Source organism: Torulaspora globosa, chromosome 6, assembly GCF_014133895.1.
Source record: "Torulaspora globosa chromosome 6, complete sequence".
Classification (NCBI taxonomy): domain Eukaryota; kingdom Fungi; phylum Ascomycota; class Saccharomycetes; order Saccharomycetales; family Saccharomycetaceae; genus Torulaspora; species Torulaspora globosa.
Window position 1 is genome coordinate 637,257 of NC_050732.1, and position 25,691 is coordinate 662,947.

The window sequence follows — 25,691 nt, forward strand, 5'->3', positions numbered from 1 at the left end:
GTTTTTTAATAGATATTTAGCTGTCTCAATGTATTGCTTGAATGGAGGCCCTTGTTGTTTTCCTTTCGGTTAGTCAATGTGAAGTGCACTGAATCAAACTTAACCAGCCCCTTTACAAAGAAGAACAGAACAAACCGTTACTGAAGATATATCGAAAGCTTGGCAGCGGTTACGATGTCTTCCGATGACGTCCCAAGAATCCCTGAGAGGCCACAGAGGGTTAGAGGTCATCGTTTGACTGAGGAGATCAGCCAGGAGAAGTTTCCACTACCATCTTCTGCGGAAGCAGACTTAGCAAAGGCTGAAGGATCGGAATTGCCCAAGATTCCAGGCCACAGGCCCCAGCGGCTGAAGAACAGCTCATCATCTCCAGTACTTCCAGTCTCAAAACCTCATGAATCCTCTGATCTGAAACCATCAGTCCCAGGGACACGACCCAATCGAGAAAAGAAGGAGAACATGCGTGAAAATGGTGGCATCACTAAAGATGAGGGATCTCAGAGCCGTCAGGAGAGTTCAGATCATGAACCGACACCACAATTGCCTGCCGCCCGCCCGCAGCGACTGAAGAGCACACCCGCAACAACGGCGGTGCCCTCAACCGGACCATTAGCTACTCTTAAGACCGTGGCAAGTACTGATGAAGTGGAGAGGTCAGAAGAACCTCTAGATCAAAGTTTGAAACGAAGCACAACGGAAAATTTAGATATGCTTGTGCAGAATACCAGCGAGCAGTTGAAAGAAATGGAAATGCTTTTATCGAAGCGTGAAATGGCTCCGGTGCGTGGAAATTCGCTAATCAAGCCTATAGAAGTTGCTGACGTAAGTTCGGATAGGAGACTGATGCCCGAGAATCCGGAACAGAAAAGTACTGGCCCTAATGATGGTTCTAAGACCGAGACTCAAGCCGCTTCGAAATCAGAGTCCGACGAACCGCAGTCATCAGCGGCAGAGAACGATAGAGAGGAGGTCAACCGAGAACTACTCCGAGAAACGGAACAGAGCGAAAGTACCGCAGAAGAACATCCTGAAGAAGTGCATGTAATGGAGGCTACAAATCAGGGCGAAATGAAGGGGACGCAGCCAGAAAGGGAAGTGAGTCCTGATGAGGAGCCGCCGACGACGTATTCAACCAAAGCTCAGGCAAACCTGAGTTCCCTTGACGAGCAGGAAGTCGCAGAATTCACTAAAGACTTTACGCCAGCTCCAGAGCTCGATCATCTTTCATCAGATAAGGTTGAAGAGACGAAAGGAGGAGATATTTCTTCGGAACTGGCGCCCTCAGTTTTCGAGGAGACAGAGGTGCTGTCACAAAAGTCAGACCACTCAAGTATACCATCTGCCAAACGGGCTGCACCGCCAGTCCCCAAAAAACCATCATCACGAATAGCCGCTTTTCAGCAGATGTTGCAGAATCAGCAGCTTGAGCAGCTGCAAGGCTCAATTCCTTTCCGACCTCATGAGTCACCTCTATCTATGGAATCAGGCACAGGCGGAGCTCCAAACTACCACAGAAAGGCGTTGAATGATGAAAGAGCTCAGTTTGGCAAGAATCTGGGCACGTTGTTTGCAAATCCAGATATGGTGACTGGATCCTCGATCTCTACCGATAGAAGAACGGAAGGTAATAAATTGGAAGAACCTAATGAGAATAGTACAAGAACCCCCTCTGAAAGTCAGCAGCGGAGAGCTCGAGGTCCGCGTGGACGCAAGTTACCATCGCTGGTGGCAAATGTCGAGAAGGTCAAGACTGAAAATAGCAATGACATTGAGCTATTCCACATGTGGACAATAGTGAGTAATAACCGGGACGACAAAAATACGAAGGAAGTGCTTAAGGACGATTCTGGACAGAAATCTGCTCAATTGTCAGAAGGAAGAGGTGCATTCGAGATTTTGAGCGATGGAACGCAGGAGAGGCGTCCGTCTGTACTTGAAGATCCAAGTCAGCCAATGGTCGGGTCCCAAGAGACTGTGAACGAAAGTGAAGACTTGGCATTCGATGAAACCCCACAAAAGCTCATGACACAAAGTGCTTTTAATTCGAAGGAGGTTCACCAAGTGAGGTCGAGCGCGAAACAAGAACTCGAAGAGAATCTTGAGGAAACAGCAAATATGAAGCCAGGGCACAAGGAAGCTCAAGAACAAAGTATCGATGACAAGAATGGGGCAGACTACTCATTCGACCTGGAGCAGGAACTGTAGAAGTGCTCTAGATCTGGTATAAGACCGAAAACTCCACGTCGTAGATAGTGCTATTCATGTTTATGTTACCCTGTTGATTTCTGTAATCAAAGTATTCCTCCTAGAGCTTCAGCGGAATACCGAAGCTTACGGGACGAATGTTCGATCGATGAGTATAATGAGCTTTCTTTGATACAAGTAACTCCTTTCTGATAAATTTGGGAGGTTTACACGAGAGCTTTGTTCTGTTCCTATGGTGGTTGATAATGAGTACTATGAGCTGCTAGGTATCAAGTCTACGGCTACTGCAGTGGAAATTAAGAAAGCCTATAGGAAGAAATCGATCGAAGAACATCCCGATAAAAATCCTAATGATCCAAAAGCTACTGAAAGGTTTCAGGCGATTTCTGAAGCTTACCAGGTGTTAAGCGATAATGAACTACGAGCCAATTATGATAAATTTGGTAAGGAGAAGGCAATACCTAAAGGCGGCTTTGAAGATGCGGCCGAGCAATTTTCTGTAATATTTGGTGGAGATGCGTTTGAACCATATATTGGAGAGTTGACTTTACTTAAGAATTTGCAACGACAAGAGGAGTTGCAAGCCCAAGAGGATGCCGAAAAGGAGAAGGAGAAGAAGAAGGAGGAGCAACAACAAGCCGAAAGCAGGAAGGCAGCTGAAGCACAACCTTCTGAAGAAGCCTTGAAAGCCCGTATGGATAACTTGAAATTGTACAACAAGGACGAAAATGTGAAGGAGGCTTCGAAGAAGACAAAACTGGAGGAATTTGAAGAACAGCTGAAAATAGAGAAGGAGAAAAGCGTTGAAATTCTCGCGAACAAGTTAATAGAAAGGCTTTCAATCCTAACTGAAAGTGTTTACGATGACGCATGTAAAGATTCATTTGCAAGGAAGTTCGAAGAGGAAGCAAACCTTTTAAAGATGGAATCCTTTGGATTAGATATTTTGCATACTATAGGGGATGTTTACTGTGAGAGGGCGCGGATTTTTCTTGCTTCAAACACGGTGTTCGGTTTTGGAGGTATGTTCCACTCAATGAAAGCGAAGGGAGGCGTCTTCATGGATACACTCAGAACCGTGTCGGCAGCGATTGATGCTCAAAGCACCATGAAAGAGCTGGAAAAGATGAAAGGTGCTAGTGAATCTGAGGCACCGCTACTCGATAAAGAAGGTAACGTCATTGCGAAACCTACAGCGGAGGAACTGGCTCATCAGGAGCAACTATTGATGGGTAAAGTACTATCTGCTGCATGGTACGGCTCCAAATACGAGATAATGTCTACTCTAAGGACCGTTTGCGATAGAGTTACACATGATAAAACTGTCGATAAAGAGACTAGATTCAGGAGAGGAGAATCCTTACTTCTTTTAGGAAAGGTTTTCCAAAGAGCATATAGAACGCCAGCTGAGCAAGAAGAAGCCCAAGTCTTCGAGCAGTTAGTGGCTGAAGCGACGAAAAAGAAGCGTCACATTTGAAAGATGGGTCTTCAGGGTATGTAAAAACCTAAACCCGACAATGCATTTACAATTGACAATTCTTTAACTCACTTTTATATATAAAGTCTTTCATATTGTTTAGCTTCTCGACCCCATGGCTCATGAACAGTACGAATCAGTCACCGTTTCGGTCAAAAAATTTCCATGTCATCTTAAAGCATTGGATATTTCAGCGTATTTCTCGAGCCCTGCTATCCAATTATAGCTTTTTTGGCAGAGAAAGTATAAACTTTTGCATTAATACCATAAACTTCCCTTATAATCTCAAAAGATCACGCAATACTTAGTTGTAATGTAGATGCCCTGCTATGCTGGCTGGTGGATATTCTATCCAGTCGGGTGCTGTGAAACTTGTAGATGTCATCCTTGCAAGAGGGAGTTGGAATCGCTCTCAGCTTCAAGTGCATCTTGTATGCTGCTGAGTTCCTATCTAGTTGTTGCATAGGAATATATTTCAGGCGTCGAAAATAGGTCGGATCATCTTTATGTTTGAAATGCTCATTGAAAACCCTTTGGATTTTCTTATAATCCTGGTTTGCTTGTGGAGAAATAATAGAAGCTGCCGCTATTGCTTTCGAGCTGTACATAGCAGCATTTGCGATACTTCCATGGCTTGCGTTGATATCCTGCTTTGCTTTATTAACTCGAGCGAAGGCAGCGGTTGTTGCAGCGACAGCGAATTTCAAAGCTCGAATTTTCCTTCGATATTCACCAAGTCTAGCGGCTTCTACCGCAGCTATGCCAGCTAGACATCTTGAGCGAGCAATCCGAGTCGTAATTGCAGATTGTCGAATTTCCAGGATGGAATCACTATGTCCATGCCTTTTCTCGTTCAACCAGAATCTAACCTTGTGTCGCGGTGGGCGCTGGAAGACAATAGTGTCACTGACGGCACTTCTTGATGATTCAACTTTTCTCTCTTCGTCGAATGTTCTGTTGTCGCCTTCAGTTGAATTTGACCAAAATTTAAACCGACGTGTTCGAATGGAGGAGTCATTCGAATAACTTGGGCTAAGTTGGCTGTCTGTTTTGGGCAATATTCCGTGAGCCTCCAGACTATCAACGGAATATCGATCATCGTCGCTAGTCAAATAATAGGCTTCTGTGTCGGAACTGCTAGATTTGGGTGCAGTGCCGCTTTTTTTGCGAAAGCTTTGGAAATATAGTTTAATACCTCTTCTGAATCTTCTTTTGGAGCGCACCTGTGTGCTAACCGAATTTCTCAGACTTTCTGAGGAGCTACAACTGTCTCTTGGAACTCCTGTTGACAATCGCATAGAAAAAGCCGTGCGGCCAGTCGAGAGTTCAAGATCATCTTCGCTCTCAAAACCCGATTTTTGGACCTTTATTGAGTGAAGAGCGGGCTGCATCCTACCGAATTAATCTGTTTTTGACTTTTGATTGCAATGCGTTGGTACTGTCTTGCTTTCCAAGAATCCTAGCTTTGACCCTCTCAATGGATATAAGAACCCACTAGAATTCGCTCAATTTTAAGAAGTCCACAGTTCTAAAGCTCTCATTACTTTATTTTACACAAGTCCAATTACACATTAGCGCCCACCTGCCGCACGAGTTTTCTCGGCGCGTCACAAATTCGAACAATGACGCTGTTTGTACTCCGAGATGATCAAACTGTATAGAGTTTTCACAAAATTAATCAGCAATCAAAATCAACATCAAAAGACTTGACTGATTGCTTAGTGCAATCTTAGCTAATAAAGAATAAAGACTCCTGGAAAGACCTGCAATTTCTATGACAGCATTATGTGACCCATAGAAAAAGCACAAAGCTCTGATATTTGAACGATATCGCCAGAAGCCAGTTTTAAGAGACCTAATTACTATCCTGTGGATGATGAGAAGTCTGTATCTGGTATTTGACCCGCATGACCCGCATGAACCGCTCAATCGGCTCACATCAAGCAACACCATGTGTAGCGAAGAGATACCGGAGTGCCCGTTTAAAATTGTCTCATCGCTACTGAAAGAAAGTTAGGTAGTTTCCTCATCTCTCCATCTTGTCTCAGATTTGTTAAGTAATCTGTCTTCGGAAGTCCTTCTGTTTGTACAACTGAATTGGAGCATTATACGTCGGCTCTCATGTCCAGCAAGGCTGTGAAACTGATGTGAGCGGGGCAGCTTCTTCTGATCCTCGGTGGTCCAGTCGCGATCCAGTCGCGTAAACGCCCTGCGAGACTGTGAGGTCCGCACAGCGTAGGAGCATTTCGCTTGTTTCGGTATTCAGTCGAAGCTGCATCCGCTCCACCGAGTCCATATCAAGGCTCGAGATAAGCGGCCTGTATATAACGGTGCAGGTGTCTTCGAAGGATGGGTCCTCCAGCTCTGATTGCGACAGGGCGAAAGTTGGCGGCGACGATAGGCAATCGTTAATGCTGAAGCAACTGTGGTGCGAGGAAGTGGGCGCCTGGGATGCCGAGTGAGCCGTGGCAGACACGACCGTGGTCTCTGCTGCTTGCGTCCGGTTCTTCCAGAACCGCAGGTGATGCCTTTTGCCCTTTTTGTGCTGGCGCTCATCGGGCACTAGTGCAATCTGCCTGGCCTTCTTACTGAACCACGAAGCCATCACGTCCATCTTCAGCTTTAGACGTTCTGTCTTTCCCTTCCTCTTGGGGCTGGCCTCTGGTCCGTCCTCTGGTCCGTCCTCTGGTCCGTCCTCTGGCCTTTTCGTCTTGCGAGGTTGAGCATCCCAGACATTGACATTGAGTCGGCGCTGTCGGGATCTTGGCATGGCCGAGAAACCGAAATCTGGGTTCTCTCTGTAACCTTTTGGCATATGCGTTGCGTGGTGATGTTGTGATGCGGTGATGCGGTGATGCAAGGTTTAAAAACAACCTGTGGTGGCTTAAGCGGTCACTTCAATATGCCTGATAATTCAAATGGACTAAACTCCAGCGTTCCAGTCTCGTTATTTACCCACAAGAACATCGTTATATTTTTTTTTGTTTTGAAGCTGGCGCCAGAACTCGACTTTGTGACACTTCATCTTGCATTAACTCCGTTGGCCAGAACGCAACACAGAGAACCGGCCTAGAAGACTCACTTTACGGAACTTGAGACTAGAGACTAATTACAAATGTTTCAGCAATTTATTTGAAAGTCCACCTGCTGCTTCGGCAGCTCCGCAGACAAGCAATGACGTGCGATTATGTACGCGAGACACCACGGCAATGATAGAGAAGATTATATGGCAGCTTTGGCAGGCAGCCAGATTAACGAAATGGCCGGTTCCCTTATCTTTCTGCCGCCTCTGCGCTAATCTTATCGATCATTGACATGGTGTCTTGGCTCACTGCTTTTAGGTCCCGCATGCTTTTCGAATGGTTGTATATTACGGCTTTGTCCGGTGATACCATTCCTGCGTTGTTTGCAATGAACTCTCCAGCTGATTCTAATGCTACAGGACATATAGTTTGTATCGTCAACTATAGCCTTACCAGCAAAGACGCGCGCGCCAGTTTTTTAGTTTGTGACACCGCCAACAGAGGCCAGATAAATCAACGCGACAAGCTAAAAATTAGCTCGCAACATTTCCGGGACGGAACCTGTACACGCCTTGGGCTTTAGAGATAGTTAACACTGATTTGGTGTGTCATTATTATGCGCCGTAAGGCATTATTCATCGACTAGCGCTGAAGCTAGAGTGGAAACCAGAAAATTATGGCACTGCTTTCTTGATGCGTGGAGAGCTTATTTGGTGCAACAGTATGATCTCCAAAGACGATCTTGGGCTCGCCCAAGGCGTCGAAAGGTTCTTCGAGGCTTGATCAAGCTTTGACATTGAATATCACTGAGTACGTTGTTATAGGGGCCTTCATATGTTGATTCAAAATGGTTGAGAACTCGACCTTTCGATACATTAGATATATGTAGAAAGAACAAACCTTCCTATAACGTGAAGTACCAGCTGCGTCGTGGGCCTAGTGCTGCATTCTTACGATGTTCAATCCCTATGAGGTGCAATCAAATTCGGGGTCCCAAGCGACGGGTTACTATCAGCAAATGCCGCCTCAACAACGGCAGCCTCAGCAACAACAGTTAGCTCCCTTCAATCAGACGGAGCAACAAAATGTCGGGTTCAGTAGTGTTCAACAAAACTTGAACTCGTTTCCAAATCAATCGCAGTCCGTTACACAACAGATGAGTGGTTTCAATGGCACTAATGCGCTATTGAATTCTGCGACTATGGGGCAGGCAAAAGGAAATTACTATGAGCAGAATGCCAGTATTCCAGCCGGTGCAGCTTTCAATCCCAAAGCCAACCCCACATCTAACCCATCAGCTTTTGAATCTTCTAACAATTTCCAAGCTCAGGCTCAACCTTTGCAGACTCAAGGAACAGGATTCTACAATATTCCTTTCCAGCAACCTCAGATCCAGCTTGGTGGGCAACCTCAGCAGCAGCAGCAGCAGCAGTACGGACAGACTGGCATGCAACCTCAAGTTCAGCAACCATATCAGCAAGCGGGTATGCAAGCTCAGCCTCTGACCCAGCAACCTACTGGTCCTCTGTCCCATCCTCAACAGCTGCAGCATCAGGCGACTGGTCCACAAGTTCTTCAATTGCAACAGCAGAGAACTGGTCCTCAGTCCCAATTTTTGCAGCCACAATCAACAGGTTATGGACAAATGCAGGCGTTGCTACCACAGCAAACTGGATTTTACATACAATCGCAGCAGCAAACGCCATTGGAACCTTTGAGACCGAATGCAACTGGGTTTGTCAATTCCTTTGCTAATAACGGCATAAACAACGACGTCAAGATTCCTGCCAGAAGGCTCTCCTTTATCACCGCTAATGATCAGGCGAAATTTGAGAGACTGTTCCGCTCCAGGGTAGCCAAAGGATCGAACACCATCTCAGGTAACGACTGTAAAGCTATTTTGATGAAGTCCGGGCTACAGCCATCTCAGTTGGCTCGTATCTGGGCTTTGTGCGATACGAGCAAAGCTGGTGAATTGCTCTTCCCAGAATTTGCTTTGGCTATGCACCTAGTCAACAACGTGCTACAAGGCGATTCGATTCCGTTTGAGTTACAGAGTAAAATCAAAAATGAGGTTTCGAGTTTTATTGATGCTATTAACTTAAGCATCGCATCCGGAAGCCAGACTGATTTAGCCCAAACAAGGACGCCTTTCGACCAATACTTACCTACTAATGCGCCAAGTTTGCAGCCGCAGCCTACTGCGTCCATGCCACAAACAAGCTTTGGCTTTCCCCTTCAGTCACAACTTACTGGCGGGGCAGTTTTGAATCCACAGATGACTGGATCACTCCCACAGACAACCTTCGGGATGCCAGCACAAACGACTGGAGGAGTGCAATTGAATCAGCAAATGACAGGTGGGAGGTTACAGCCCCTGAATACGGGTTTTATGCCACAGACTTCTTTCAACGCGCCTATTCAGCCGCATGCTACAGGAAATGGCATGCTCCAATCTCAAATGACCGGTGGCTTTGCACCAAACGGGATGAATCAAAATTATAACTCGATCGTCCCCCAAACGACAGGAGGATTCAATAATGCTCTAACATCGCAAGGAAATGCTACTTACAACCAACAAATAAACTTGGCTGGCGGTGCTGTTACCTCTCAGCAGGCTAGCATCCCACTTCAACAACAGCGCACAGGAGGAACAATACCAAATCTAACGTCTCAATCTACTGGTAGTATCCCCATTCAACAGCCTTCACTTACAGGACTGGCAGCACCAAATGCGATGCCGCAAGTGGGAAATGATATTCCTCCACAAGTCCAGCTCTATGGAGGTCTCTCTTCAACACTGCCATCCCAATCAACTGGCAATCTTGCGTCACTGCAAAACCAACCAACGGGTTATCTGCCACCTTCCGGATTCAACCCAACCATGCCTCTGACTGCTCAGAAAACTGGGTTCGGCAATAATGAGATTTATTCACAGAGTAATTTTGGATCCGAGTTCACCGCTCAAAACGCAGATTCGATCACTCCTGAAGAAAAATCATTGTTTTACAAGATTTTCGAAACTTATGATACCAATAACAGAGGTCTCTTGGATTCCTCATCTGCTGTGGAAATTTTCAGGAAATCGGGCCTGAATAGAAGTGATCTGGAGCATATCTGGAATCTTTGCGATGTGAACAATAGCGGGCAATTGAACAAGCAAGAGTTTGCGCTTGGCATGCATCTTGTTTACCGTAAGCTGAATGGCTTTCAATTGCCAAATCGCTTGCCCTTGAGTCTGATTCCCTCCAGCACCAAGATTATAGACAACGTTAAGAATCAACTCAAGAGTGTCCCCAATAAAGAAAATAAACAAAAATCGAAGATTGATGCTTTGAGTTATAAAAACAATGATGATGAGGTCTTACCTAGCTTCCGTAATCGCCGAAAGGTGTTCAACAATACGGTAACCTCCAGTCAAAAGACCACTCGACCAGAGTCCGATGTAAAAAGGGAAAAAATGGTTTCTTTGAGGAAAGCAATCGAAGAAAAAAGAACCATATTGCATTCACTGAGAACTCATGAATTGACTACCTCCGAGCAGGATGAATTGAGACGTGTTGAAATTTTGAAGTCCGAGCTTAAGAACTTACCACAATTTCCAAATGTAGAGAATGATGCAGTTCCGATCGAGTTAAGAAACAGATTTGATGATGTCATTTCGAAGTTACCTCGGATCTTTTCCCGAATTGCCGAAGTTGATAACGAAATAACGAATGCCAAGGTCCGTCTATTCAAACTCAAGAATCCCTCTTCGTTATCAGGGACGGGAATTAATGGAGAGATTACAGAGGAAGACAGAAGGAAAGCTAAAAGTAAGGCTATACTGAAGGCTAGAATGGATGCCTTAACTGGCAGACAGACAGGACCAACGGAATCTTTGGAAGAAGAAGAAAGGAAGTATAATCTGGAAATCAGAAGAATTCAAAATGAGAGTGGTAAGAACCAACACATCATAGATGACATAAGAAACTCCATTTCGGAAATCTCTGCCTCCTTGAGATCCAACATGAATGGCGGAGTCTACGGCGGTAATCCCGCTGATTTCGGCAAATGGGAATTTGGTGCCGGATTACTGCCAGAAGTTCGCAGCTTTATAGAGACTTTGAATTCGAGCAAGGAGACGACCAGTAGAAATGCTGTCCCGCATTCGCAATATCCCTCTCCTGGTTCTCAATCTGGAGCATCTGTCTCTGATGCCCGTTCTGCCGAAGCTCAGAAGCCCTCAACTTTCGCTAGTATCTCTGATGTGGAAGATGATGAAGAGGAGAGGCGATTGAGAGAGGAGCTAGCCAAGTTGAAACTCAAGAAGAAAACCGAGAAGGAGAAACGGTTAGCCGAGCTACGCAGGCAAGTAGAAGAAGCTAAGGTTGATTCTGACGACGATAAAAGCGATTTCGTTCCAGTCGCCAAGCCTGTTGGAAACTCGGCAGCCCCAGTCGTTAATCAGACGCTAACTCCCTCAGATATACACAACTCCACAAAGCCCGTCGTCCAACATAGTTCTAAAACGCCAGAGGACCCCGTTTCTTCTGTTCCAGCGGGCGATAGGAATCCTTTTTTCAAGCAAAAGGATCCATCAGGCTCATCATTTGACTTGAAAGCAGCCGAAACGCAAAGAAGACTGCAGAGGGGTTTAGATGACGATGACGATGGTTGGTCTGATGATGAGCCCCAGACGATCAAGGCTAAAGATCAAACAGGTGGGCAACATGCCTACGCTAAAAAGGAGCCGAATATGGAGATTCAAACTATCGATGCTAGGAATGCGAACTCCTTAAGTAGTCCCGCAATGGCGCCCCCGCTACCTTCTTTGGGAGGGACCGTGGATTCTAATTCGGGCCTCTCAGGCGCCAACAATGAAGCAGTACCTCTTGCTCCACATTTGCCACAAGCAGGAACAGCAGGTGCCCCTCCCGTGCCAATCGCACCTCCTCTGCCACAGATAAACTCAGGGGCAGGCTTCTCTATGCCTCCTCCGCCAGCCTTGCCTGGTCAGTCTATTGCGTCTGCGGGCCAGAATCAGCTTTCTGTTAAGTCTCATAATCTGGACCATGGGCAGGACTCTGACGACGTACTATCTATACCTGAGTCTGTGTCCTCGGTGGATGAAGATGGCTCTCAGCCCTCCGGTATTCCGCCTCCTCCTCCATTGCCCTGAAGGCCCTGCAGGCCTTGCAGGACGAGGTTCCTCTGCACAACAGTGTATATTATGAAGCGGAATTATTTACGTGAATTATGTTATAATACAAAACTGCTCGCTCTGCATCGCCGAGAAACCTCCTCTGAGGCAAATGCACCTGGTTCTGATTCACACGTTCTGCATCGGGTCCTCAAGTTCGTTCGTCATCTCTTGTGTAGCCTTTACATGGCGATCCTCTGGCACAATCACCTTGTCCTTATCCAGCTCTTTTTTAACAGCTTCTCGATATTGCGACAGATCGTCTCTTGGGGTATACCATGCATGGTCAACCTTGATAACTCTTCCTGCAAGTTTTATGCCGTTCAAATTATCGATGGCTAGTACCGTAGACCGCTGGTCCTCGTACTTAAGATAAGCAAACCCTTTTGAGTCACCAGTCTCTCGGTCTCTGACTAAACAAACATCAACCGGTACCCCATATTGCGCAAACACTGTCAAGATATCGCCTTCTATCAGCTCTGTATTCAGTCCTCCAATAAATATGTATGCCTGACGCTTGTACTCATCGTGCCAGGATAAATGGGATGACAAAATGCCATTATTCAATTCGGCCTCGTTGATTTTCTGAATTGCCCTTATCTGATTCATGAACCATGTGTGGATTGTCTAAAGTAGGTTCTTGTAGCCATTCCTTCTCCATATATGATGGAAACTTTTGGATATGATTGCCCTCGCTGCAACCATTCAAGACTCCTACAAAAACAATCGGCTCTTTAGGCAACGTCTGAGGCTATGCAGGACTCTGGGGAGGAATTAGCCAAGTTTTCGACTTGTGATGTGGCCGATGGTCTGCTCAATCTTCATTCAATAGTGGACGGAGGATACTTCCCTAACTTGACACAGTATTCTCAAAGATCGAAGGTATCAGTGGTTGGAAGAGCTTATACAGTACTATTTGCGCCCGTCGATGATCCAAGACCGGCGGTGAACTATATTGATGCAATCTCGAAGGGCTGTTTCCTTGTAATTGCGCTTTCGAAGGAGTTACAGACTCCATATGCACCTTACGTTAAGGTAACACAGGCATGCTATGGTGGCCTCATGTCTACGAGAGCAAAGTACCAAGGTGCAGTCGGCTCAGTCATCTTTGGCCGCGTCAGAGATATCGAGGAGCATCGAGCACTCGAATATCCTGTTTTTAGTTATGGATTAGGTGCTTGTGCTCCGAAGATGGCAATCAAGCCCGTTGCCATCAACGTACCATTGGAAATTTTATGCATTGATGGAGCTGACAAAATCATAAAACCGGCTGACTACATTGTCGGTGACGAGCATGGGGTAGTACGGATTCCAGGCGATATGGATATGGCAGCCCTCCTGGAGTACATGAAAACTTCTGTAGAGGCAGACGAACTGGTTGTTCAAGACATTAATGCCGGTGTCCCGGCCAAGCAGGCTCAGAAGGAGCGCAGGGAAGTTCTCCAAAGATTCTTATAGGAGATAGAACTTATCGAGAATTCTAGCGGACGCCATTTCGAAAAATCTGTGAATATAATAAGATCATAAATGAATATTGCAGCAGGGTTTCTGCAACTCATGTATTACTTAACTCGGTATTACGGACGATAAAAGTGTAATAGATGTCAAAGATATCTGATTTTGAAAAATCACAAAAGCATAGCAGCAGCAGCTAGGACACCTGCGCCCATGCCAATTGCAGGCTTTGGTGCCGCATTGCTGGTTTGACTTACCTGGTGGCTACTTGTTTGAGATACCGTGCTAGTCGTGGAAGAAGCCTCTGATGATTTGCTTGACGTCACCGTATTGGATGGTGCTTCGGTTGAAGAAGCAGAAGACGCCTTGGATGAGGAAGTTGCTCCGGATGCACTTGAGGAAGTTACTCCGGATGCACTTGAGGAAGTTACTCCGGATGCACTTGAGGACGATGCTTGAGAGGTAGCGGGAGAAGAGTTTGTTTGGGAAGTGGGTTGAGAAGAAGTGCTACCTGTCGCAGTTGGTGTCAAAGTGGCCAGAGCAGAAGAAATGGCTGGCTCCAGTCTGCTTGAGTACCATGGGAGGGCGGTCATCAGGGTACTAACCTGGTTAAAATCGATCTGAGAGTAGAGTGTGGTGTAGGAGTCATCCGCGGCAGTAGCAATTGCCAACCCAAGTTGAAAAATTTCAGGCGGGATACTCACTTGACTGGCAACGCTCATGTATTGCGGCAAGTTGCCTTTGGCATCGTTCAAAATGGCATTAAGTTCTGCTGATTGCGTTGGGTCAATAGCGCGGACGGCGGAGATGGAAGCGGCAATTAGTAGGATTAAGTTATTGATGGACATCACGTTTGGCTTTCTTCCAGTTCAGGTATTATACTGAACTGTCGATGATTCATCAGGAAGGAACGCAGTGGAACCAAGAGACTAGTAGCTGGCGTATTTATAGATTTACGGAAGTGACATCTGATTCTGCTTATGTCCTTGTGGCCAGGTACGAAATCCTAGCCGCTGGGAGATCCCACTCACTAGAACCGTCCATGTCTCAAAAATTACTACTTCTCAGATGCTAGTCTCAGATATCCTCGTCGTTCAACGCTGCCTCGCACGACGAAGCTTTATTTGCATTAAACGAAAGTGCCAAGCTTCAATTATTTCCTCATGGGGAAGGATCTGAGCTGCTTAACGACAGCCATGATAGTCCTGGAAAGGGGCATCTCTGTTGAATTGGGCCCGTACACTAAGTGTGGTAGAGTCAACTGCGAGAATGTTGGGGATGTATTTGGCCTTTGGCTTTAATCAGCTATGGTCATTGATATTCTGAGTGAAAGACAATTGGTACATTTTGCACATTTACCTTATGTTCTAGGCTATTATACGTAGTGAGTAAACGAGTAGAGATGTGCTGAGTCAGCTCAGAAGAACATCGCAACCGAACCGATGACGAAAATTCCTAATATCGTATTCAGTTCGTTGAGATTGGCAGCAGCGCTATGACTAGAAGTCTTAGTCGATGATGGAGCACTGGAGGTAGTAGACGACAAGCTAACGGAAGATGTGGAAGAGTCTGCAGATGAAGTAGACGAGACGCTGGTAGTCTCGCTAGCAGCAGAACTACCACTGCTTGCTGTGACAGTCGATACCGCATTGGATTTACCGCTGCTTGCTGTGGTAGTTGATACCGCGTTCGATGACGAATGCATTGAAGATGCGGAATCAGTCACTTTTGGTCCAATCGAGGTATCGGTTATACTGTTGGCTTTGAACGCAGATTGTATCTCAGGCTCTAACCGGCTGGAATACCAGGGTAATGCAGTCATCACGGCATTTATGCTGCTAAAGTCGAGCTGGCTGAATAACGTAGTGTAAGCGTCATCCGTGTAAGTCGTCATCTGAGTGTATACATCCAACACGCCAGATGGTACGGTAAAACTAGGATCGTTAACGGCTAATGAGATGTAGTCACTCAAATGGTTGTTGACATCGCTCAAGATGGCCTGAAATTCCACAGCGTCTGCATTTGAATCAGCGCTAACCAGAGGTGCGATTATTAGCGCTAGAGCTGTGAGCGTGGAAAAATGCATTATCAAACGTGTATTGATATTTTTGCCTCCTACTTCTCTCGAAGATTTGGCCGTTCTCGATTTTATATTCTGAAATAAGGATCAGAACAAATCATATAACACTTGCTGTAGCTAATCGTCAAATGATGTAGCAAACGGCACCAGAAATAGCCATGCTCGTTTGGATCAGCAAACGATTGTCATTTGCCAACCGCTCTCGTTAATCGTATCTTAATGCGACGGACTTGATCTTCGTAAGCCAAATGCAGAAAAAAATAAGCGAGCCAGACTTCTCACAAAATTACAACTGCGCTGCCGATTCCTTATAATTTTATCACATAATTGTAATAACTTTACTTCGTTCATTCGCAGAGCCTACCTCGTAAAACGACCACCCCATCGTAAAAACAGGTTTAAGAGATGTTAATTCAGTCTTATTAGCGTATTAAATCTATCCTTTGTTCCAAATGCCCATCTTGAAGACCATCGGCAGTGTCCTGTGAAGGCAGTGTAAGCTTAATGCCCTTATCGACATATTTCGCGGCGGTTCCTGGAACTTCATTGACATTTGATGGCGCCAATATTATACTGGATGAGAATTATAAGCTGCCAGGAAATGATGATTTTGAAGCTAATCTGGGAAATTCGAGAGTACTGAGAGATTTAGTTTTCACAGCAGAGGGAAGTGAAATGGTTTTAGTGCTAGGAAGTTCAAGCTCCTTGCTGCTTGAGGCTCTTTCTAGTAATCAAAGACAGCGTTATTTTCCAGAGGGATCAGTGAGATTCAAAACAGGAGACTATTGGAGATATCTGAAGGAAAGTTCTCAAGTGATATACAGTAATGAGGGAGATGTCCATTTTCCACATCTCACTGTGCAGCAAACAATCGACTTCGCACTTAGTTGCAAATACAATGCTCCAAAAATACAAAAGAACCAGTTGCGAGATGAATTGTTACAGGAATTTGGATTGTACCATGTCAGGAACACTCGAGTAGGGAACGACTATGTGCGTGGAATCTCGGGAGGTCAGCGCAGAAGAGTTTCAATAATTGAGACGTTCATCGCCAACGGTTCTGTGTATCTTTGGGACAATTGTACTAAGGGTCTGGATTCCTCAACCGCGCTAGATTTCTTGACTATCTTGAGAGATATGACGAAAAGGAGTAAATCAGTAAGTTTAGTGAGAATATCACAAGCCAGCGACGAGATTGTTTCGAAATTTGATAAAATCTTGATGCTCTCTGAGGACCATCAAGTTTTCTTTGGGACAATGGAGGAGTGCTTGCATCACTTTGAAAGCACCCTGCAAATTGCTAGAAATCCTAATGATAGTATCATAGAATATCTGACATCAATCCTTAGACATTCCTCTGATATCAGCAGGGCGCCTAAGGTCACATTATCCGAGGAGCAGCTGTATAGGGCTTGGGAGAGGTCCAGGAACTACCAGTACTGGAAATCTAAAGTGAAGTACGATAGTACCGATAACGAAATCATATCGATATCGGCATGTGTTGCGCAAAAGGACGGCGTTGGGATGTTGGGTCAATTAAGCACCTGTACGAAGCGAGCTTTCCAAAGAATCGCAGCAGATAAATCTTCCATGATAGCAGAATTTATTTCTGTCACCGTGCAGGCTCTTGTTATCGGATCACTATTCTATAATATTCCTCTGACTACAATTGGTTCATTCTCTCGAGGATCGCTCACTTTCTTTTCTCTCCTATTTTACACATTCATGGCTTTAACTAATCTTCCCAATGACTTTCAGAGACAGGGCATTATCAAGAAGCAACTGCAACTTAACTTTTACAGCAGGTGGATCGAAGCTCTGGCATCAATTATTTGCGACTGCACTTTCAAAATGGTATTGGTGATAACCTTTACTCTGATCCTCTATTTCCTGGCGCATTTTCAGTACAATGCATCGAGATTTTTCATTTTCCTGCTGTTTCTAGCAGTTTACAATTTCTCGATGGTCAGTTTGTTTTCGTTCATAGCATACATTGCTCCGACTGTCGCTATCGCCAATACAATCGCCGGCATACTTCTGTTGGCGATTGCCATGTATGCGTCCTATGTGATTTATTTGAGTGCCATGCATCCCTGGTTCGTTTGGATAGCTTATTTGAATCCTGCGATGTACGCTATGGAAGCGATCTTGAGTAATGAGTTATTCAATTTGAAACTTGATTGCTCGGAGTCCATTGTACCCAGGGGTTCAACGTACAACAATGTGAGTTTCAAGCACAAAGCATGTGCTTGGCAAGGTGCAACTTTGGGGAATGATTTTGTTCGCGGTCGCGATTATTTAAATTCGGGACTTCATTATAGCTATGATCATGTTTGGAGAAATTTTGGGATTATCCTTGGTTTCTTATTCTTTTATTTGGTGATTTCGCTTGTGGCGGCAGAGTATATTAAACCACTATTCACAAGGAGACATGCTGGGGTCTTAAGAAGACTTCTGAATTTTAGAAACATAAAAAAAGATAACTTGGAGGAAAAACGCCCTATCCGCAATGCCGACTCTATGACTATGCCTTCTTTGGAATCATCAACATCTTCGGAGTCTACTGATTCAATCACTTACCTGGGCGGTGTGAAGAAATACCAGCCAACCGCTCATGGCAATTTCAGCGAAAATGCGCCGGCAGTTCATGTTGTAACCTGGAAAGATGTTAGATTCTCAATTGGAGACAAAATTATAATCAACAACACTTCGGGATATGTAAGCAGCGGGTTAACTGCGCTGATGGGAGAGTCAGGAGCAGGCAAAACCACCCTACTGAATATTCTCTCTCAAAGAACTAAAGGCGGTAAGCTTGAAGGCCAAATTCTGGTTGATGGGAAGATCATTAGTGATATTGGTGCGTTCAGAAGAAGCATAGGTTTTGTTCAGCAGCAGGATGTTCTCTTACAGGGACTTACAGTGCGAGAGACACTGGAAGTTTCCAGCACACTGAGAGGTGATAGTGATATGGAATATATTCATACAGTTGCCGCGATGCTCGATTTATCATTCAATAAACTCGTCGTGGATCTCTCGCCAACCGAACGAAAGCTTCTTTCTATTGGGGTTGAATTAGTAACAAAGCCATCGACATTGTTGCTTCTAGATGAACCAACCTCGGGTCTTGACCCTCATGCTGCCCTGACGATTGTCAAGTTTCTGAAGGAGCTCTCTTTACGGGGCCACGCCATCCTATGCACTATTCACCAGCCAAGCAAAAGTGTTTTCGAGCATTTCGATTCCATTTATTTACTCCAAGGAGAAGGTAAGTGCGCTTATTTTGGTCCTGCAGATCGCGTCTGTAACTATTTCACAACGAAGGATCGTCATCTTAAGTATCGTCCAGAGCAAAACCCAGCTGAGTTCATAATTGATGCAGTAGGGAACTCCAGGCGACAACTGGATGACTTACACGATGCTTCAGGAATAATGACGGCCAATTACGATTGGTCAACTGTTTGGATGGACTCGAATGAAAATCAACGCGTGCTGAAGATAGCCCAGGATCTCGAAGTGAAGGCCAATTTATCGGCACTGGACCTTTCCAAAACTTCTCATACAAACAAGCCCTTTTTGAAACAGTTGCTTGTGATCACTAAAAGACAATACTTGTGTATTAGGCGTGATAAAAGCTATGTGGTTTCCAAGTTCCTTTTGAACGGTGGAGCTGGACTGTTCATTGGCTTTTCATTCTGGAAAACGAAGCATAACATTGATGGGTTACGAAATGCTATCTTCTTGTGCTTCATGTCCCTTTGTGTTTCCTCTCCACTCATAAATCAGGTACAGGATAAGGCTTTGGAATCCAAAGAGGTGTATCTTGAGAGGGAAGCAAGCTCAAACACTTATCATTGGAGTATTCTTCTGTTGGCTCAGCTGCTGGTAGAGATACCATTGGCTATCGCTAGTTCCACCGTTTTTTTTCTATGCTGCTATTTCTGTTGCGGATACGACTCCTCGCCTCAAATCGCTGGCGTCTTTTACTTCAATTACATCCTGTTTTCAGTTTACTACCTCTCATTTGGGCTGTGGCTGATCTATTCTGCGCCAAATGCGCAGACGGCTGCAGTCTTTGTGGCATTCCTTTATAGTTTCACTGCCTCCTTCTGTGGTGTCATGCAGCCATACGACCTTTTTCCAGGATTTTGGAAATTCATGTATAGGGTTTCTCCCTACACATACTTTGTTGATACTTTTGTCAGTTTGCTACTGCATGATAGGCCTGTTATTTGCGACACTGATGAATTAGTCCCTACATCGCCATCAGATGGACAAACTTGCGGAGAGTTTCTGAAAGCCTTTGTCGAAGAATATGGTGGTGCGATTAAAAATCCTTCTTCGCGCACCGTATGCGCATATTGCCCTTATAAAGTTGGCGACGATTTTCTGCGGCAACAGCACATGAGCTTCGATAATAGGTGGCGGAATTTCGGCGTGCAATGTGCCTTCATCTCATTCAACGTTGCAGCAATGTTCGTCGGATTTTATCTGGTACATGTCAAGATTGTTTGGCATGCAGTGTCAAAATTACCACGAAGAATACTTGGACGAAAAGTTCCCGGAGTCCTATGAATAAAGAGTAGTGATCCATGCTGGTTGCCTGTTTCAGGATTCGTTCCATATTGACAGAACTGAGTTGTACTTTTTTAAGGTGGGTTCATCAAATATGGAAATATGACCGGAGACTGATTGCTGAGAATTTGAGACTGGCTTCTCTTCCATCGCAGTAGCACAGTATATATAACCCGAGCATTCCTCCAATTGGATCCACCGTTCCTGAGTTTTCGGGATGATCATTCCTTCGAGGTTCAGGGGAGCGTTATAGATATTTTGCAACGTAGCGAGATCCCCGTATCTCTCTTTGAAATATTTGGGATCATTCTCAAAATCCAGTTCCGCACCATGATTCCGCTTACAGGTTTTCAAACCACCGTTTGTCCACAGTAAATCTTGCGACTCATCAGAGTGTGCAATTTGCGAGGCACAAATTTGATAGATGGCACTATCTTTTTCAACTGATTCTCTCACTGGTCCGATAATAGCCCCATCGACCGGATAGATACTATAGTTCTGACCGGCATATAACTGTCCGAGCCAAAACATCTCTTTATCCCCATAAACGCATCTTTTCATCTTCGCGTCAAGATTTAGCATGAATGAAAACAGTAGGCCATTGAGATTTCTCACCTTGTTGATCACCACGAGTCCACTATCGACGTGATGCAGCAGAAGGTCGTGAGAAAATCTCTGAAAAACAGCAGCTTCTTCAGATTCATCAAAATCTGTGAAGTCCGAGCGGTATTTAATCTTGCTCTTGATCAAGTTCTTCTCTTGCCACGAGGGTTCCACATCCTTTAACATATCGACGCAATATTGAAATGTGCGTTCCTCGGGCATGAAACGATCTTTGTACATTAGAATCCCGCTTTCTTTGTAGCTTTTATCCTGTAAGAAACGTTCAATTGGAACGAAAGGAACGGCGTCAACATCCAGCAGAACAGCTTCCTCGAAAGTGTTGAAAATTACGGCGAGCCATTTATTTATGACATTCACAATATTCTTCTTCGCGAAAGACGCATCCAGAAGTGGCGAGCAGTTGATTAGGTAAACCTGCTGACTTGAAATCTCGACTGTCTCCTGCAATTCTTTTCTGAAATCAGCAGAAAACTCATTTCCAGAGGTGATAATTTGAATAGGCAGACGGTTGCCATTGTGCTCCAAGACCTTCAATTGCTTGTAGAAAAGATTCTTGCTTGCCTCATTTAGAGTGACAACTATTCCTTTATCTTTAGCAATAGTTTGCCAATTAAGCCAGAAGTCCCTGCTAAATTCATCAGGCAATTCAGGAACGGGCTCCTTTTCACCGCTTGTCAAGTCTATGACCTCCGGCCACATCGGATCACTGGTCTGATCGCCTGCTTGCCTGAGAAATGGGAAAACTCGCTTGACGAAATCTTCGGGAGAACTGTTGCTCTTATTATCTGGGTCGATCAAGCTTTCTATTTCGAATACTTTCCGCATAGAGAGCCCTCCGGCGATAAAACAGTAGTCGAACAACCGTAACCTTTCGCCTAACAAGGAAGCTAGCAAGTCGTCTACTTCTTCGTTGGCATAAAAATCAACGATCATATGGTTTGACCAGCCCTTGTCCATCGTATATGTGGCATCGATCATGTACCTGCACTTGTCAGCAAGTGGGGCGTTTTCCCAATTAACCAACAACTGCTGTTCGCTATCCTCTATTCCATTCGCATTCACTGAGAAAAATCGCCAGAAGCTGGCGAGTAAACCTTCGGCTGTAGCCGCCTTCCTAAGTGCTTTTCTTCGACGGTTTTCGATCCAACGGAAGGGAGATGAATCTTTGGCGTCTCTTCCGACTGATCCTGCAGTACTTATTTGTGAGCTCCTACCCTTGGAAGATACTGCGATTGAAGCGGCTTGCGTACTGCTTGTTATGACGAGGTATATTAGCAGAATGCAGCTTCCAATAAGGGAGATTCTTCTGATCAGAGACCCTCTTCCATGCTTCAGGCTACCAATTACCTGGCGGAACCTCATAGCCATGGTAAAAAGCCAAAAACCGAAATCAACTGTCTACGACTATGACTGGAGAGTCTGAGCCATGCTAGCCAAAGAAGAATCCCTGATTGGTAAAGAAGAGATGATCTCTTTCTATCAAATGTAGCGGAAATGGCTTGTGGAAAAATAAATGCTTCCAACCAGAGTCGAACTGATGATCTCCACATTACTAGTGTGGCGCCTTACCAACTTGGCCATAGAAGCTATTGTTGCTTTTTGAGAGCTGGATTATATTATAGATCCTGTGAATAATGATATTATACACAATAAAGCAGCTCGAAGAATCTCTACTTTATCTTGTTGTCGAAGCAATAGAGGCATTTCGTGTCCTTTGTGCTTTTTTTTATTAAGATGAGAGCCAAGCTGAACACATAGTTGTGTCAGACCAGAGAACATACGTCGTCGCTATTTGATAATTCAGGCTAAACGTTAACCACTAACGTCGTAAGCTCTCAGTTTAACGAGGTCTCTTTGAAGGCAATGCTTACCGCCTCGAGTATCAACGAGCGCTCCACGTGATTGATCCCGTGCCAGCCACCACCACCACAGTTAAACGACATGATGACAGAAAACTGCAAGCTGGCAGGAGGAAATAGCTAGAATAGTTGAGATTGATCTTGTCAGCCAACATAAAATTCGTTCAGCAAGGCTGACACACCTTGCTATAATAAAAGTCGAACGAGCCCGAATGGCTAATCGGAAGATTTTTTTGGCTACACTGCTTTTGGTGCCTGGATCTGCCAATACCCGAAAGCGGGTTGATGTCTGATTAAATTGTTCCTTTTACAGTCGCCGCCATTGTATAGTAGAGTTACGGTATAGCTATGTCAGAGATCGGTGGTGACGATGTTCTAAAGGAAGAGAGCGAGACTATAGTCAATCTATCACAGGAATTACAGAGCCAGATATCTAAAAATTCTGAGCTGGGCACGAGGCTGTTATCACTGTTACTGGTTAGCAGTAGTAACGGGAAGGAAATCATCGGTGCTATCAATAGAGGGGACATTTCTCGAATAAAAAATTTGAATTTCAATGCCAAGGTTACAAAGAGCGACATAAAGGAAGACGAAATTGATGTCATTAAGAGGAAGAAAAGTACTGAGGCGTCCGCTAGATTCCGAATTCGTAAGAAGCAAAGAGAGCAAGAGAGGCAGTCGGAATTGAAGGAGCTGAATATTCGGATCCAGAACCTCAATAAGAGAGTCGACGTTTTGCTGGACGAAAACCGCTACTGGAAACGACAGCTGGAGAAAGTAAATGACAGAAAATCAGAAGAACTCCTGGAGAGTATCAGGAGACGAAATCAATGCACCCAAGATGGGTAATTTTCCCGCCCTAGATTATTAAGCATTACAAAATATTTTTCTTTTATTAGCGAATACTCTGTAGCTCTGGTCTGGCGAAGATCAAGAATCCAATTTGTTTTGGTAAAACGAGATTCTTTCCGCCCATTTCTTGCTAATCATAACTCTCTTTTGTTTTAAATTCATCAAGTCGTCATTGGAACACCAACCGGAATCTCTGAAATTTTTCTCCACGACGGCCAGCCTTTCATCCTCAATTTGCTGCTGTCTCATGAGTATGCCCGTGTATTCACTTAGAGTCATCATCTCAGGTTTTTTCGATTCGTCATGCTTATCACGCGTACCACCAATATATCGTTTATCATTTTTATAGTTCTTGCCCTTGTAGACTTCATCAAGTATTATATTTGATTGCAATTGAACCGCCGTGTAATCGTTTGAATTTAACTTATCTGTGACGGTGATGACCGGTATCGATTGCGTAAGTTTATCCAAATCTACCGTTATGTCATTTTCTATTGCTTCTCCAACGTCTTGATCCTTATCCTTTTGGTTTATCCTTTTCTCCTCCGTCGTTTCTGTTATCGCACCTGCTGCCGCCAGCGAACCCGATTCTGGATTCTCATAACCTCTTGCCCCGTTCGATTGATCGAAATAGTCCATACTACCAGGCCTGGCCACACCGTGGCTCCACTGATCTGTTATTTCACCCTGCTGTTGTGTCTTTGACGTTGTCGGTGTCATCGCCGTGGAAGTAGATATAGGCGTTACCAACGGGTTACTCACGCTTCTTCGTGCCTCTATGGGGGACGAATTTTTTGACGAGCCAAACGAATTGCGGCCCAGTTCAAACTTTGCATGAGTAGTGTTGTTTGCGGAGGTCGACAGCGGCGCGATTCGACTGGAATCTATTTGCTCGGGTTCATGCCCCTGTGGAACGTCCCTCAAGTTGCTTGCCGAAGAGGCCACCCTCCTTACTGAGCCGCTGCTGCTTATTATCCTGGAGAACCCTCTCCTTACCCTTGATCGTATCGATGGATTTCTGAAAGGCCCCTCGGGCGTCCCGTTGAGTGGCGTAACATACAGGAGCTCATCATCGGACTCCAAGTTGTTCATTATCGAAGACCCGCCTTCGAGCAGCGACCGCGAGCTCGTTGCGTTCCTGCAAGGCGTCTTCACGGGCATCCCGCAGTCGAAAACGGGCCCGTTATGAAGAATCGGAGTAGCCGACGCGCTTGAGCTACGCGAGACCTCCTTGCCGGCGCTACTTCGGAGCGAAGTCTTACGCAGGATAGCACTAGACGCCCTTCTCAACAACGGTACCTTCCTGGGACTCGAATCGGCCTCCAGAATCGAAGAATTCGGCGTGTTCATACCCTCCAGCGGCGCATTGTTGAGCGGATTGGAGCCCGACCTGGACCTCTGGCCGCCCAACATCGGCGGCGGCGCCCTATACAGCATCTCAGTCTCGGACAACGAGTTGCTAGAAGTGCAAAGACTGCTACTATCGCCGAAACTGAACTTCCTAATCAGCTTTTTGTCCGCGGCTTGCGGCTGCTGGTACGCGCCGGCCTCTATGGCCATATTCAGCGTGGGTAAAATGTGCTGGAAAGCCGCCACGTTCGAATTGCTCCTATTCCGCACGCTGCCGTGCGCTCTTGTCTCGCAGCCGTCGCTAGGCGATCCCTCCGGCGTCACCGTAGAGAACTTCTTCTTGAGCGACAGCTTGGGGCTCGTGATCAGCGGCGTCAACGACAGCGACGAGTCGCTATGACTACCCGTATTGTTGATCGTGCTCGTCTCGTTGTTCGCGGCGCTGAACGACACCGGGATCTCAAGCGCCTTGGACAGATCGAACTGGCTCGCCGCATCGGGCACCACCGTCGCCTGCGGCTCTGCTGCCACAGAACTGTTTGTCTGCTCCTCCGCGTCCTCCCGCTCCACCACACGCTCGATCGTATTCGGAAGCGGTGGCAACAGAGACAAATCGTCTCTGCTCCCGCCGCCGCTCTCCACCACCGCCACCTCCTTCTCCACATACTGCTGCTTCTCCTCTGCCACGAGCGTACCGCTGCCAGACTGCCGCGGCTCGCTGCTGCCATCACTGTCCAATCGCGTCAGCTCCACGTCCTCCTCCTCCTTGATATCCTGCAGCTGCATCACTGCCACACCTGCCACGTCACCGGCGCCCGCAGATCGAGCCTCCAACATCATACCGTGCTGCGTTTCGCCCAGATCTCTCCATCTTGCTTCCTCAGCTCCCGCACTTTTTTAATCCTCGAGCCGATCTGCCATCGCGCCCAACTGGAGCGGGTAACCGCCTTTCTTACTGCCAATCTGTATAACTGATTAAACCTACTTAAGCGCCCGAGGGCCTCCTCTTCTT

At 45.7% G+C, this 25,691-nt stretch overlaps 13 protein-coding genes and 1 non-coding gene across 14 annotated transcripts; 6 read left to right on the plus strand and 8 right to left on the minus strand.

Annotated features, from left to right (window-relative positions):
* Positions 1-174: 174 nt before the first annotated feature.
* On the plus strand, positions 175-2,205 carry AIM21 (Aim21p; the record flags this gene model as incomplete). Its single annotated transcript, XM_037284786.1, has 1 exon — positions 175-2,205. One exon carries the CDS (start codon positions 175-177, stop codon positions 2,203-2,205), a length of 2,031 nt encoding a protein of 676 aa, XP_037140682.1.
* Positions 2,206-2,437: 232 nt separating this feature from the next.
* Positions 2,438-3,682, plus strand: DJP1 (Djp1p; the record flags this gene model as incomplete). The annotated part of the gene is made up of 1 exon (XM_037284787.1): positions 2,438-3,682. One exon carries the CDS (start codon positions 2,438-2,440, stop codon positions 3,680-3,682), a length of 1,245 nt encoding a protein of 414 aa, XP_037140683.1.
* A 293-nt stretch (positions 3,683-3,975) lies between these two features.
* Positions 3,976-5,073, minus strand: HG536_0F03350 (uncharacterized protein; the record flags this gene model as incomplete). Its single annotated transcript, XM_037284788.1, has 1 exon — positions 3,976-5,073. One exon carries the CDS (start codon positions 5,071-5,073, stop codon positions 3,976-3,978), a length of 1,098 nt encoding a protein of 365 aa, XP_037140684.1.
* A 728-nt stretch (positions 5,074-5,801) lies between these two features.
* HG536_0F03360 (uncharacterized protein) lies at positions 5,802-6,497 on the minus strand (the record flags this gene model as incomplete). Its single annotated transcript, XM_037284789.1, has 1 exon — positions 5,802-6,497. One exon carries the CDS (start codon positions 6,495-6,497, stop codon positions 5,802-5,804), a length of 696 nt encoding a protein of 231 aa, XP_037140685.1.
* A 1,163-nt stretch (positions 6,498-7,660) lies between these two features.
* On the plus strand, positions 7,661-11,866 carry PAN1 (actin cytoskeleton-regulatory complex protein PAN1; the record flags this gene model as incomplete). The annotated part of the gene is made up of 1 exon (XM_037284790.1): positions 7,661-11,866. One exon carries the CDS (start codon positions 7,661-7,663, stop codon positions 11,864-11,866), a length of 4,206 nt encoding a protein of 1,401 aa, XP_037140686.1.
* Positions 11,867-12,016: 150 nt separating this feature from the next.
* IST3 (U2 snRNP complex subunit IST3) lies at positions 12,017-12,496 on the minus strand (the record flags this gene model as incomplete). Its single annotated transcript, XM_037284791.1, has 1 exon — positions 12,017-12,496. One exon carries the CDS (start codon positions 12,494-12,496, stop codon positions 12,017-12,019), a length of 480 nt encoding a protein of 159 aa, XP_037140687.1.
* Positions 12,497-12,640: 144 nt separating this feature from the next.
* On the plus strand, positions 12,641-13,345 carry HG536_0F03390 (bifunctional 4-hydroxy-4-methyl-2-oxoglutarate aldolase/oxaloacetate decarboxylase; the record flags this gene model as incomplete). The annotated part of the gene is made up of 1 exon (XM_037284792.1): positions 12,641-13,345. The coding sequence occupies one exon, from the start codon at positions 12,641-12,643 to the stop codon at positions 13,343-13,345; it is 705 nt and encodes a 234-aa protein (XP_037140688.1).
* Positions 13,346-13,515: 170 nt separating this feature from the next.
* TIR1 (GPI-anchored mannoprotein) lies at positions 13,516-14,190 on the minus strand (the record flags this gene model as incomplete). Its single annotated transcript, XM_037284793.1, has 1 exon — positions 13,516-14,190. The coding sequence occupies one exon, from the start codon at positions 14,188-14,190 to the stop codon at positions 13,516-13,518; it is 675 nt and encodes a 224-aa protein (XP_037140689.1).
* Positions 14,191-14,759: 569 nt separating this feature from the next.
* TIR3 (Tir3p) lies at positions 14,760-15,428 on the minus strand (the record flags this gene model as incomplete). The annotated part of the gene is made up of 1 exon (XM_037284794.1): positions 14,760-15,428. The coding sequence occupies one exon, from the start codon at positions 15,426-15,428 to the stop codon at positions 14,760-14,762; it is 669 nt and encodes a 222-aa protein (XP_037140690.1).
* A 498-nt stretch (positions 15,429-15,926) lies between these two features.
* Positions 15,927-19,994, plus strand: PDR11 (ATP-binding cassette multidrug transporter PDR11; the record flags this gene model as incomplete). The annotated part of the gene is made up of 1 exon (XM_037284795.1): positions 15,927-19,994. The coding sequence occupies one exon, from the start codon at positions 15,927-15,929 to the stop codon at positions 19,992-19,994; it is 4,068 nt and encodes a 1,355-aa protein (XP_037140691.1).
* A 33-nt stretch (positions 19,995-20,027) lies between these two features.
* On the minus strand, positions 20,028-21,986 carry HG536_0F03430 (alpha-mannosyltransferase; the record flags this gene model as incomplete). The annotated part of the gene is made up of 1 exon (XM_037284796.1): positions 20,028-21,986. One exon carries the CDS (start codon positions 21,984-21,986, stop codon positions 20,028-20,030), a length of 1,959 nt encoding a protein of 652 aa, XP_037140692.1.
* Positions 21,987-22,132: 146 nt separating this feature from the next.
* HG536_0Ftrna5T lies at positions 22,133-22,205 on the minus strand. Its single transcript has one exon. It is a non-coding gene; the product is annotated as a tRNA-Thr (tRNA).
* A 620-nt stretch (positions 22,206-22,825) lies between these two features.
* MET28 (Met28p) lies at positions 22,826-23,326 on the plus strand (the record flags this gene model as incomplete). The annotated part of the gene is made up of 1 exon (XM_037284797.1): positions 22,826-23,326. One exon carries the CDS (start codon positions 22,826-22,828, stop codon positions 23,324-23,326), a length of 501 nt encoding a protein of 166 aa, XP_037140693.1.
* Positions 23,327-23,407: 81 nt separating this feature from the next.
* Positions 23,408-25,519, minus strand: HG536_0F03450 (uncharacterized protein; the record flags this gene model as incomplete). Its single annotated transcript, XM_037284798.1, has 1 exon — positions 23,408-25,519. One exon carries the CDS (start codon positions 25,517-25,519, stop codon positions 23,408-23,410), a length of 2,112 nt encoding a protein of 703 aa, XP_037140694.1.
* Between the last annotated feature and the right edge of the window lie 172 nt (positions 25,520-25,691).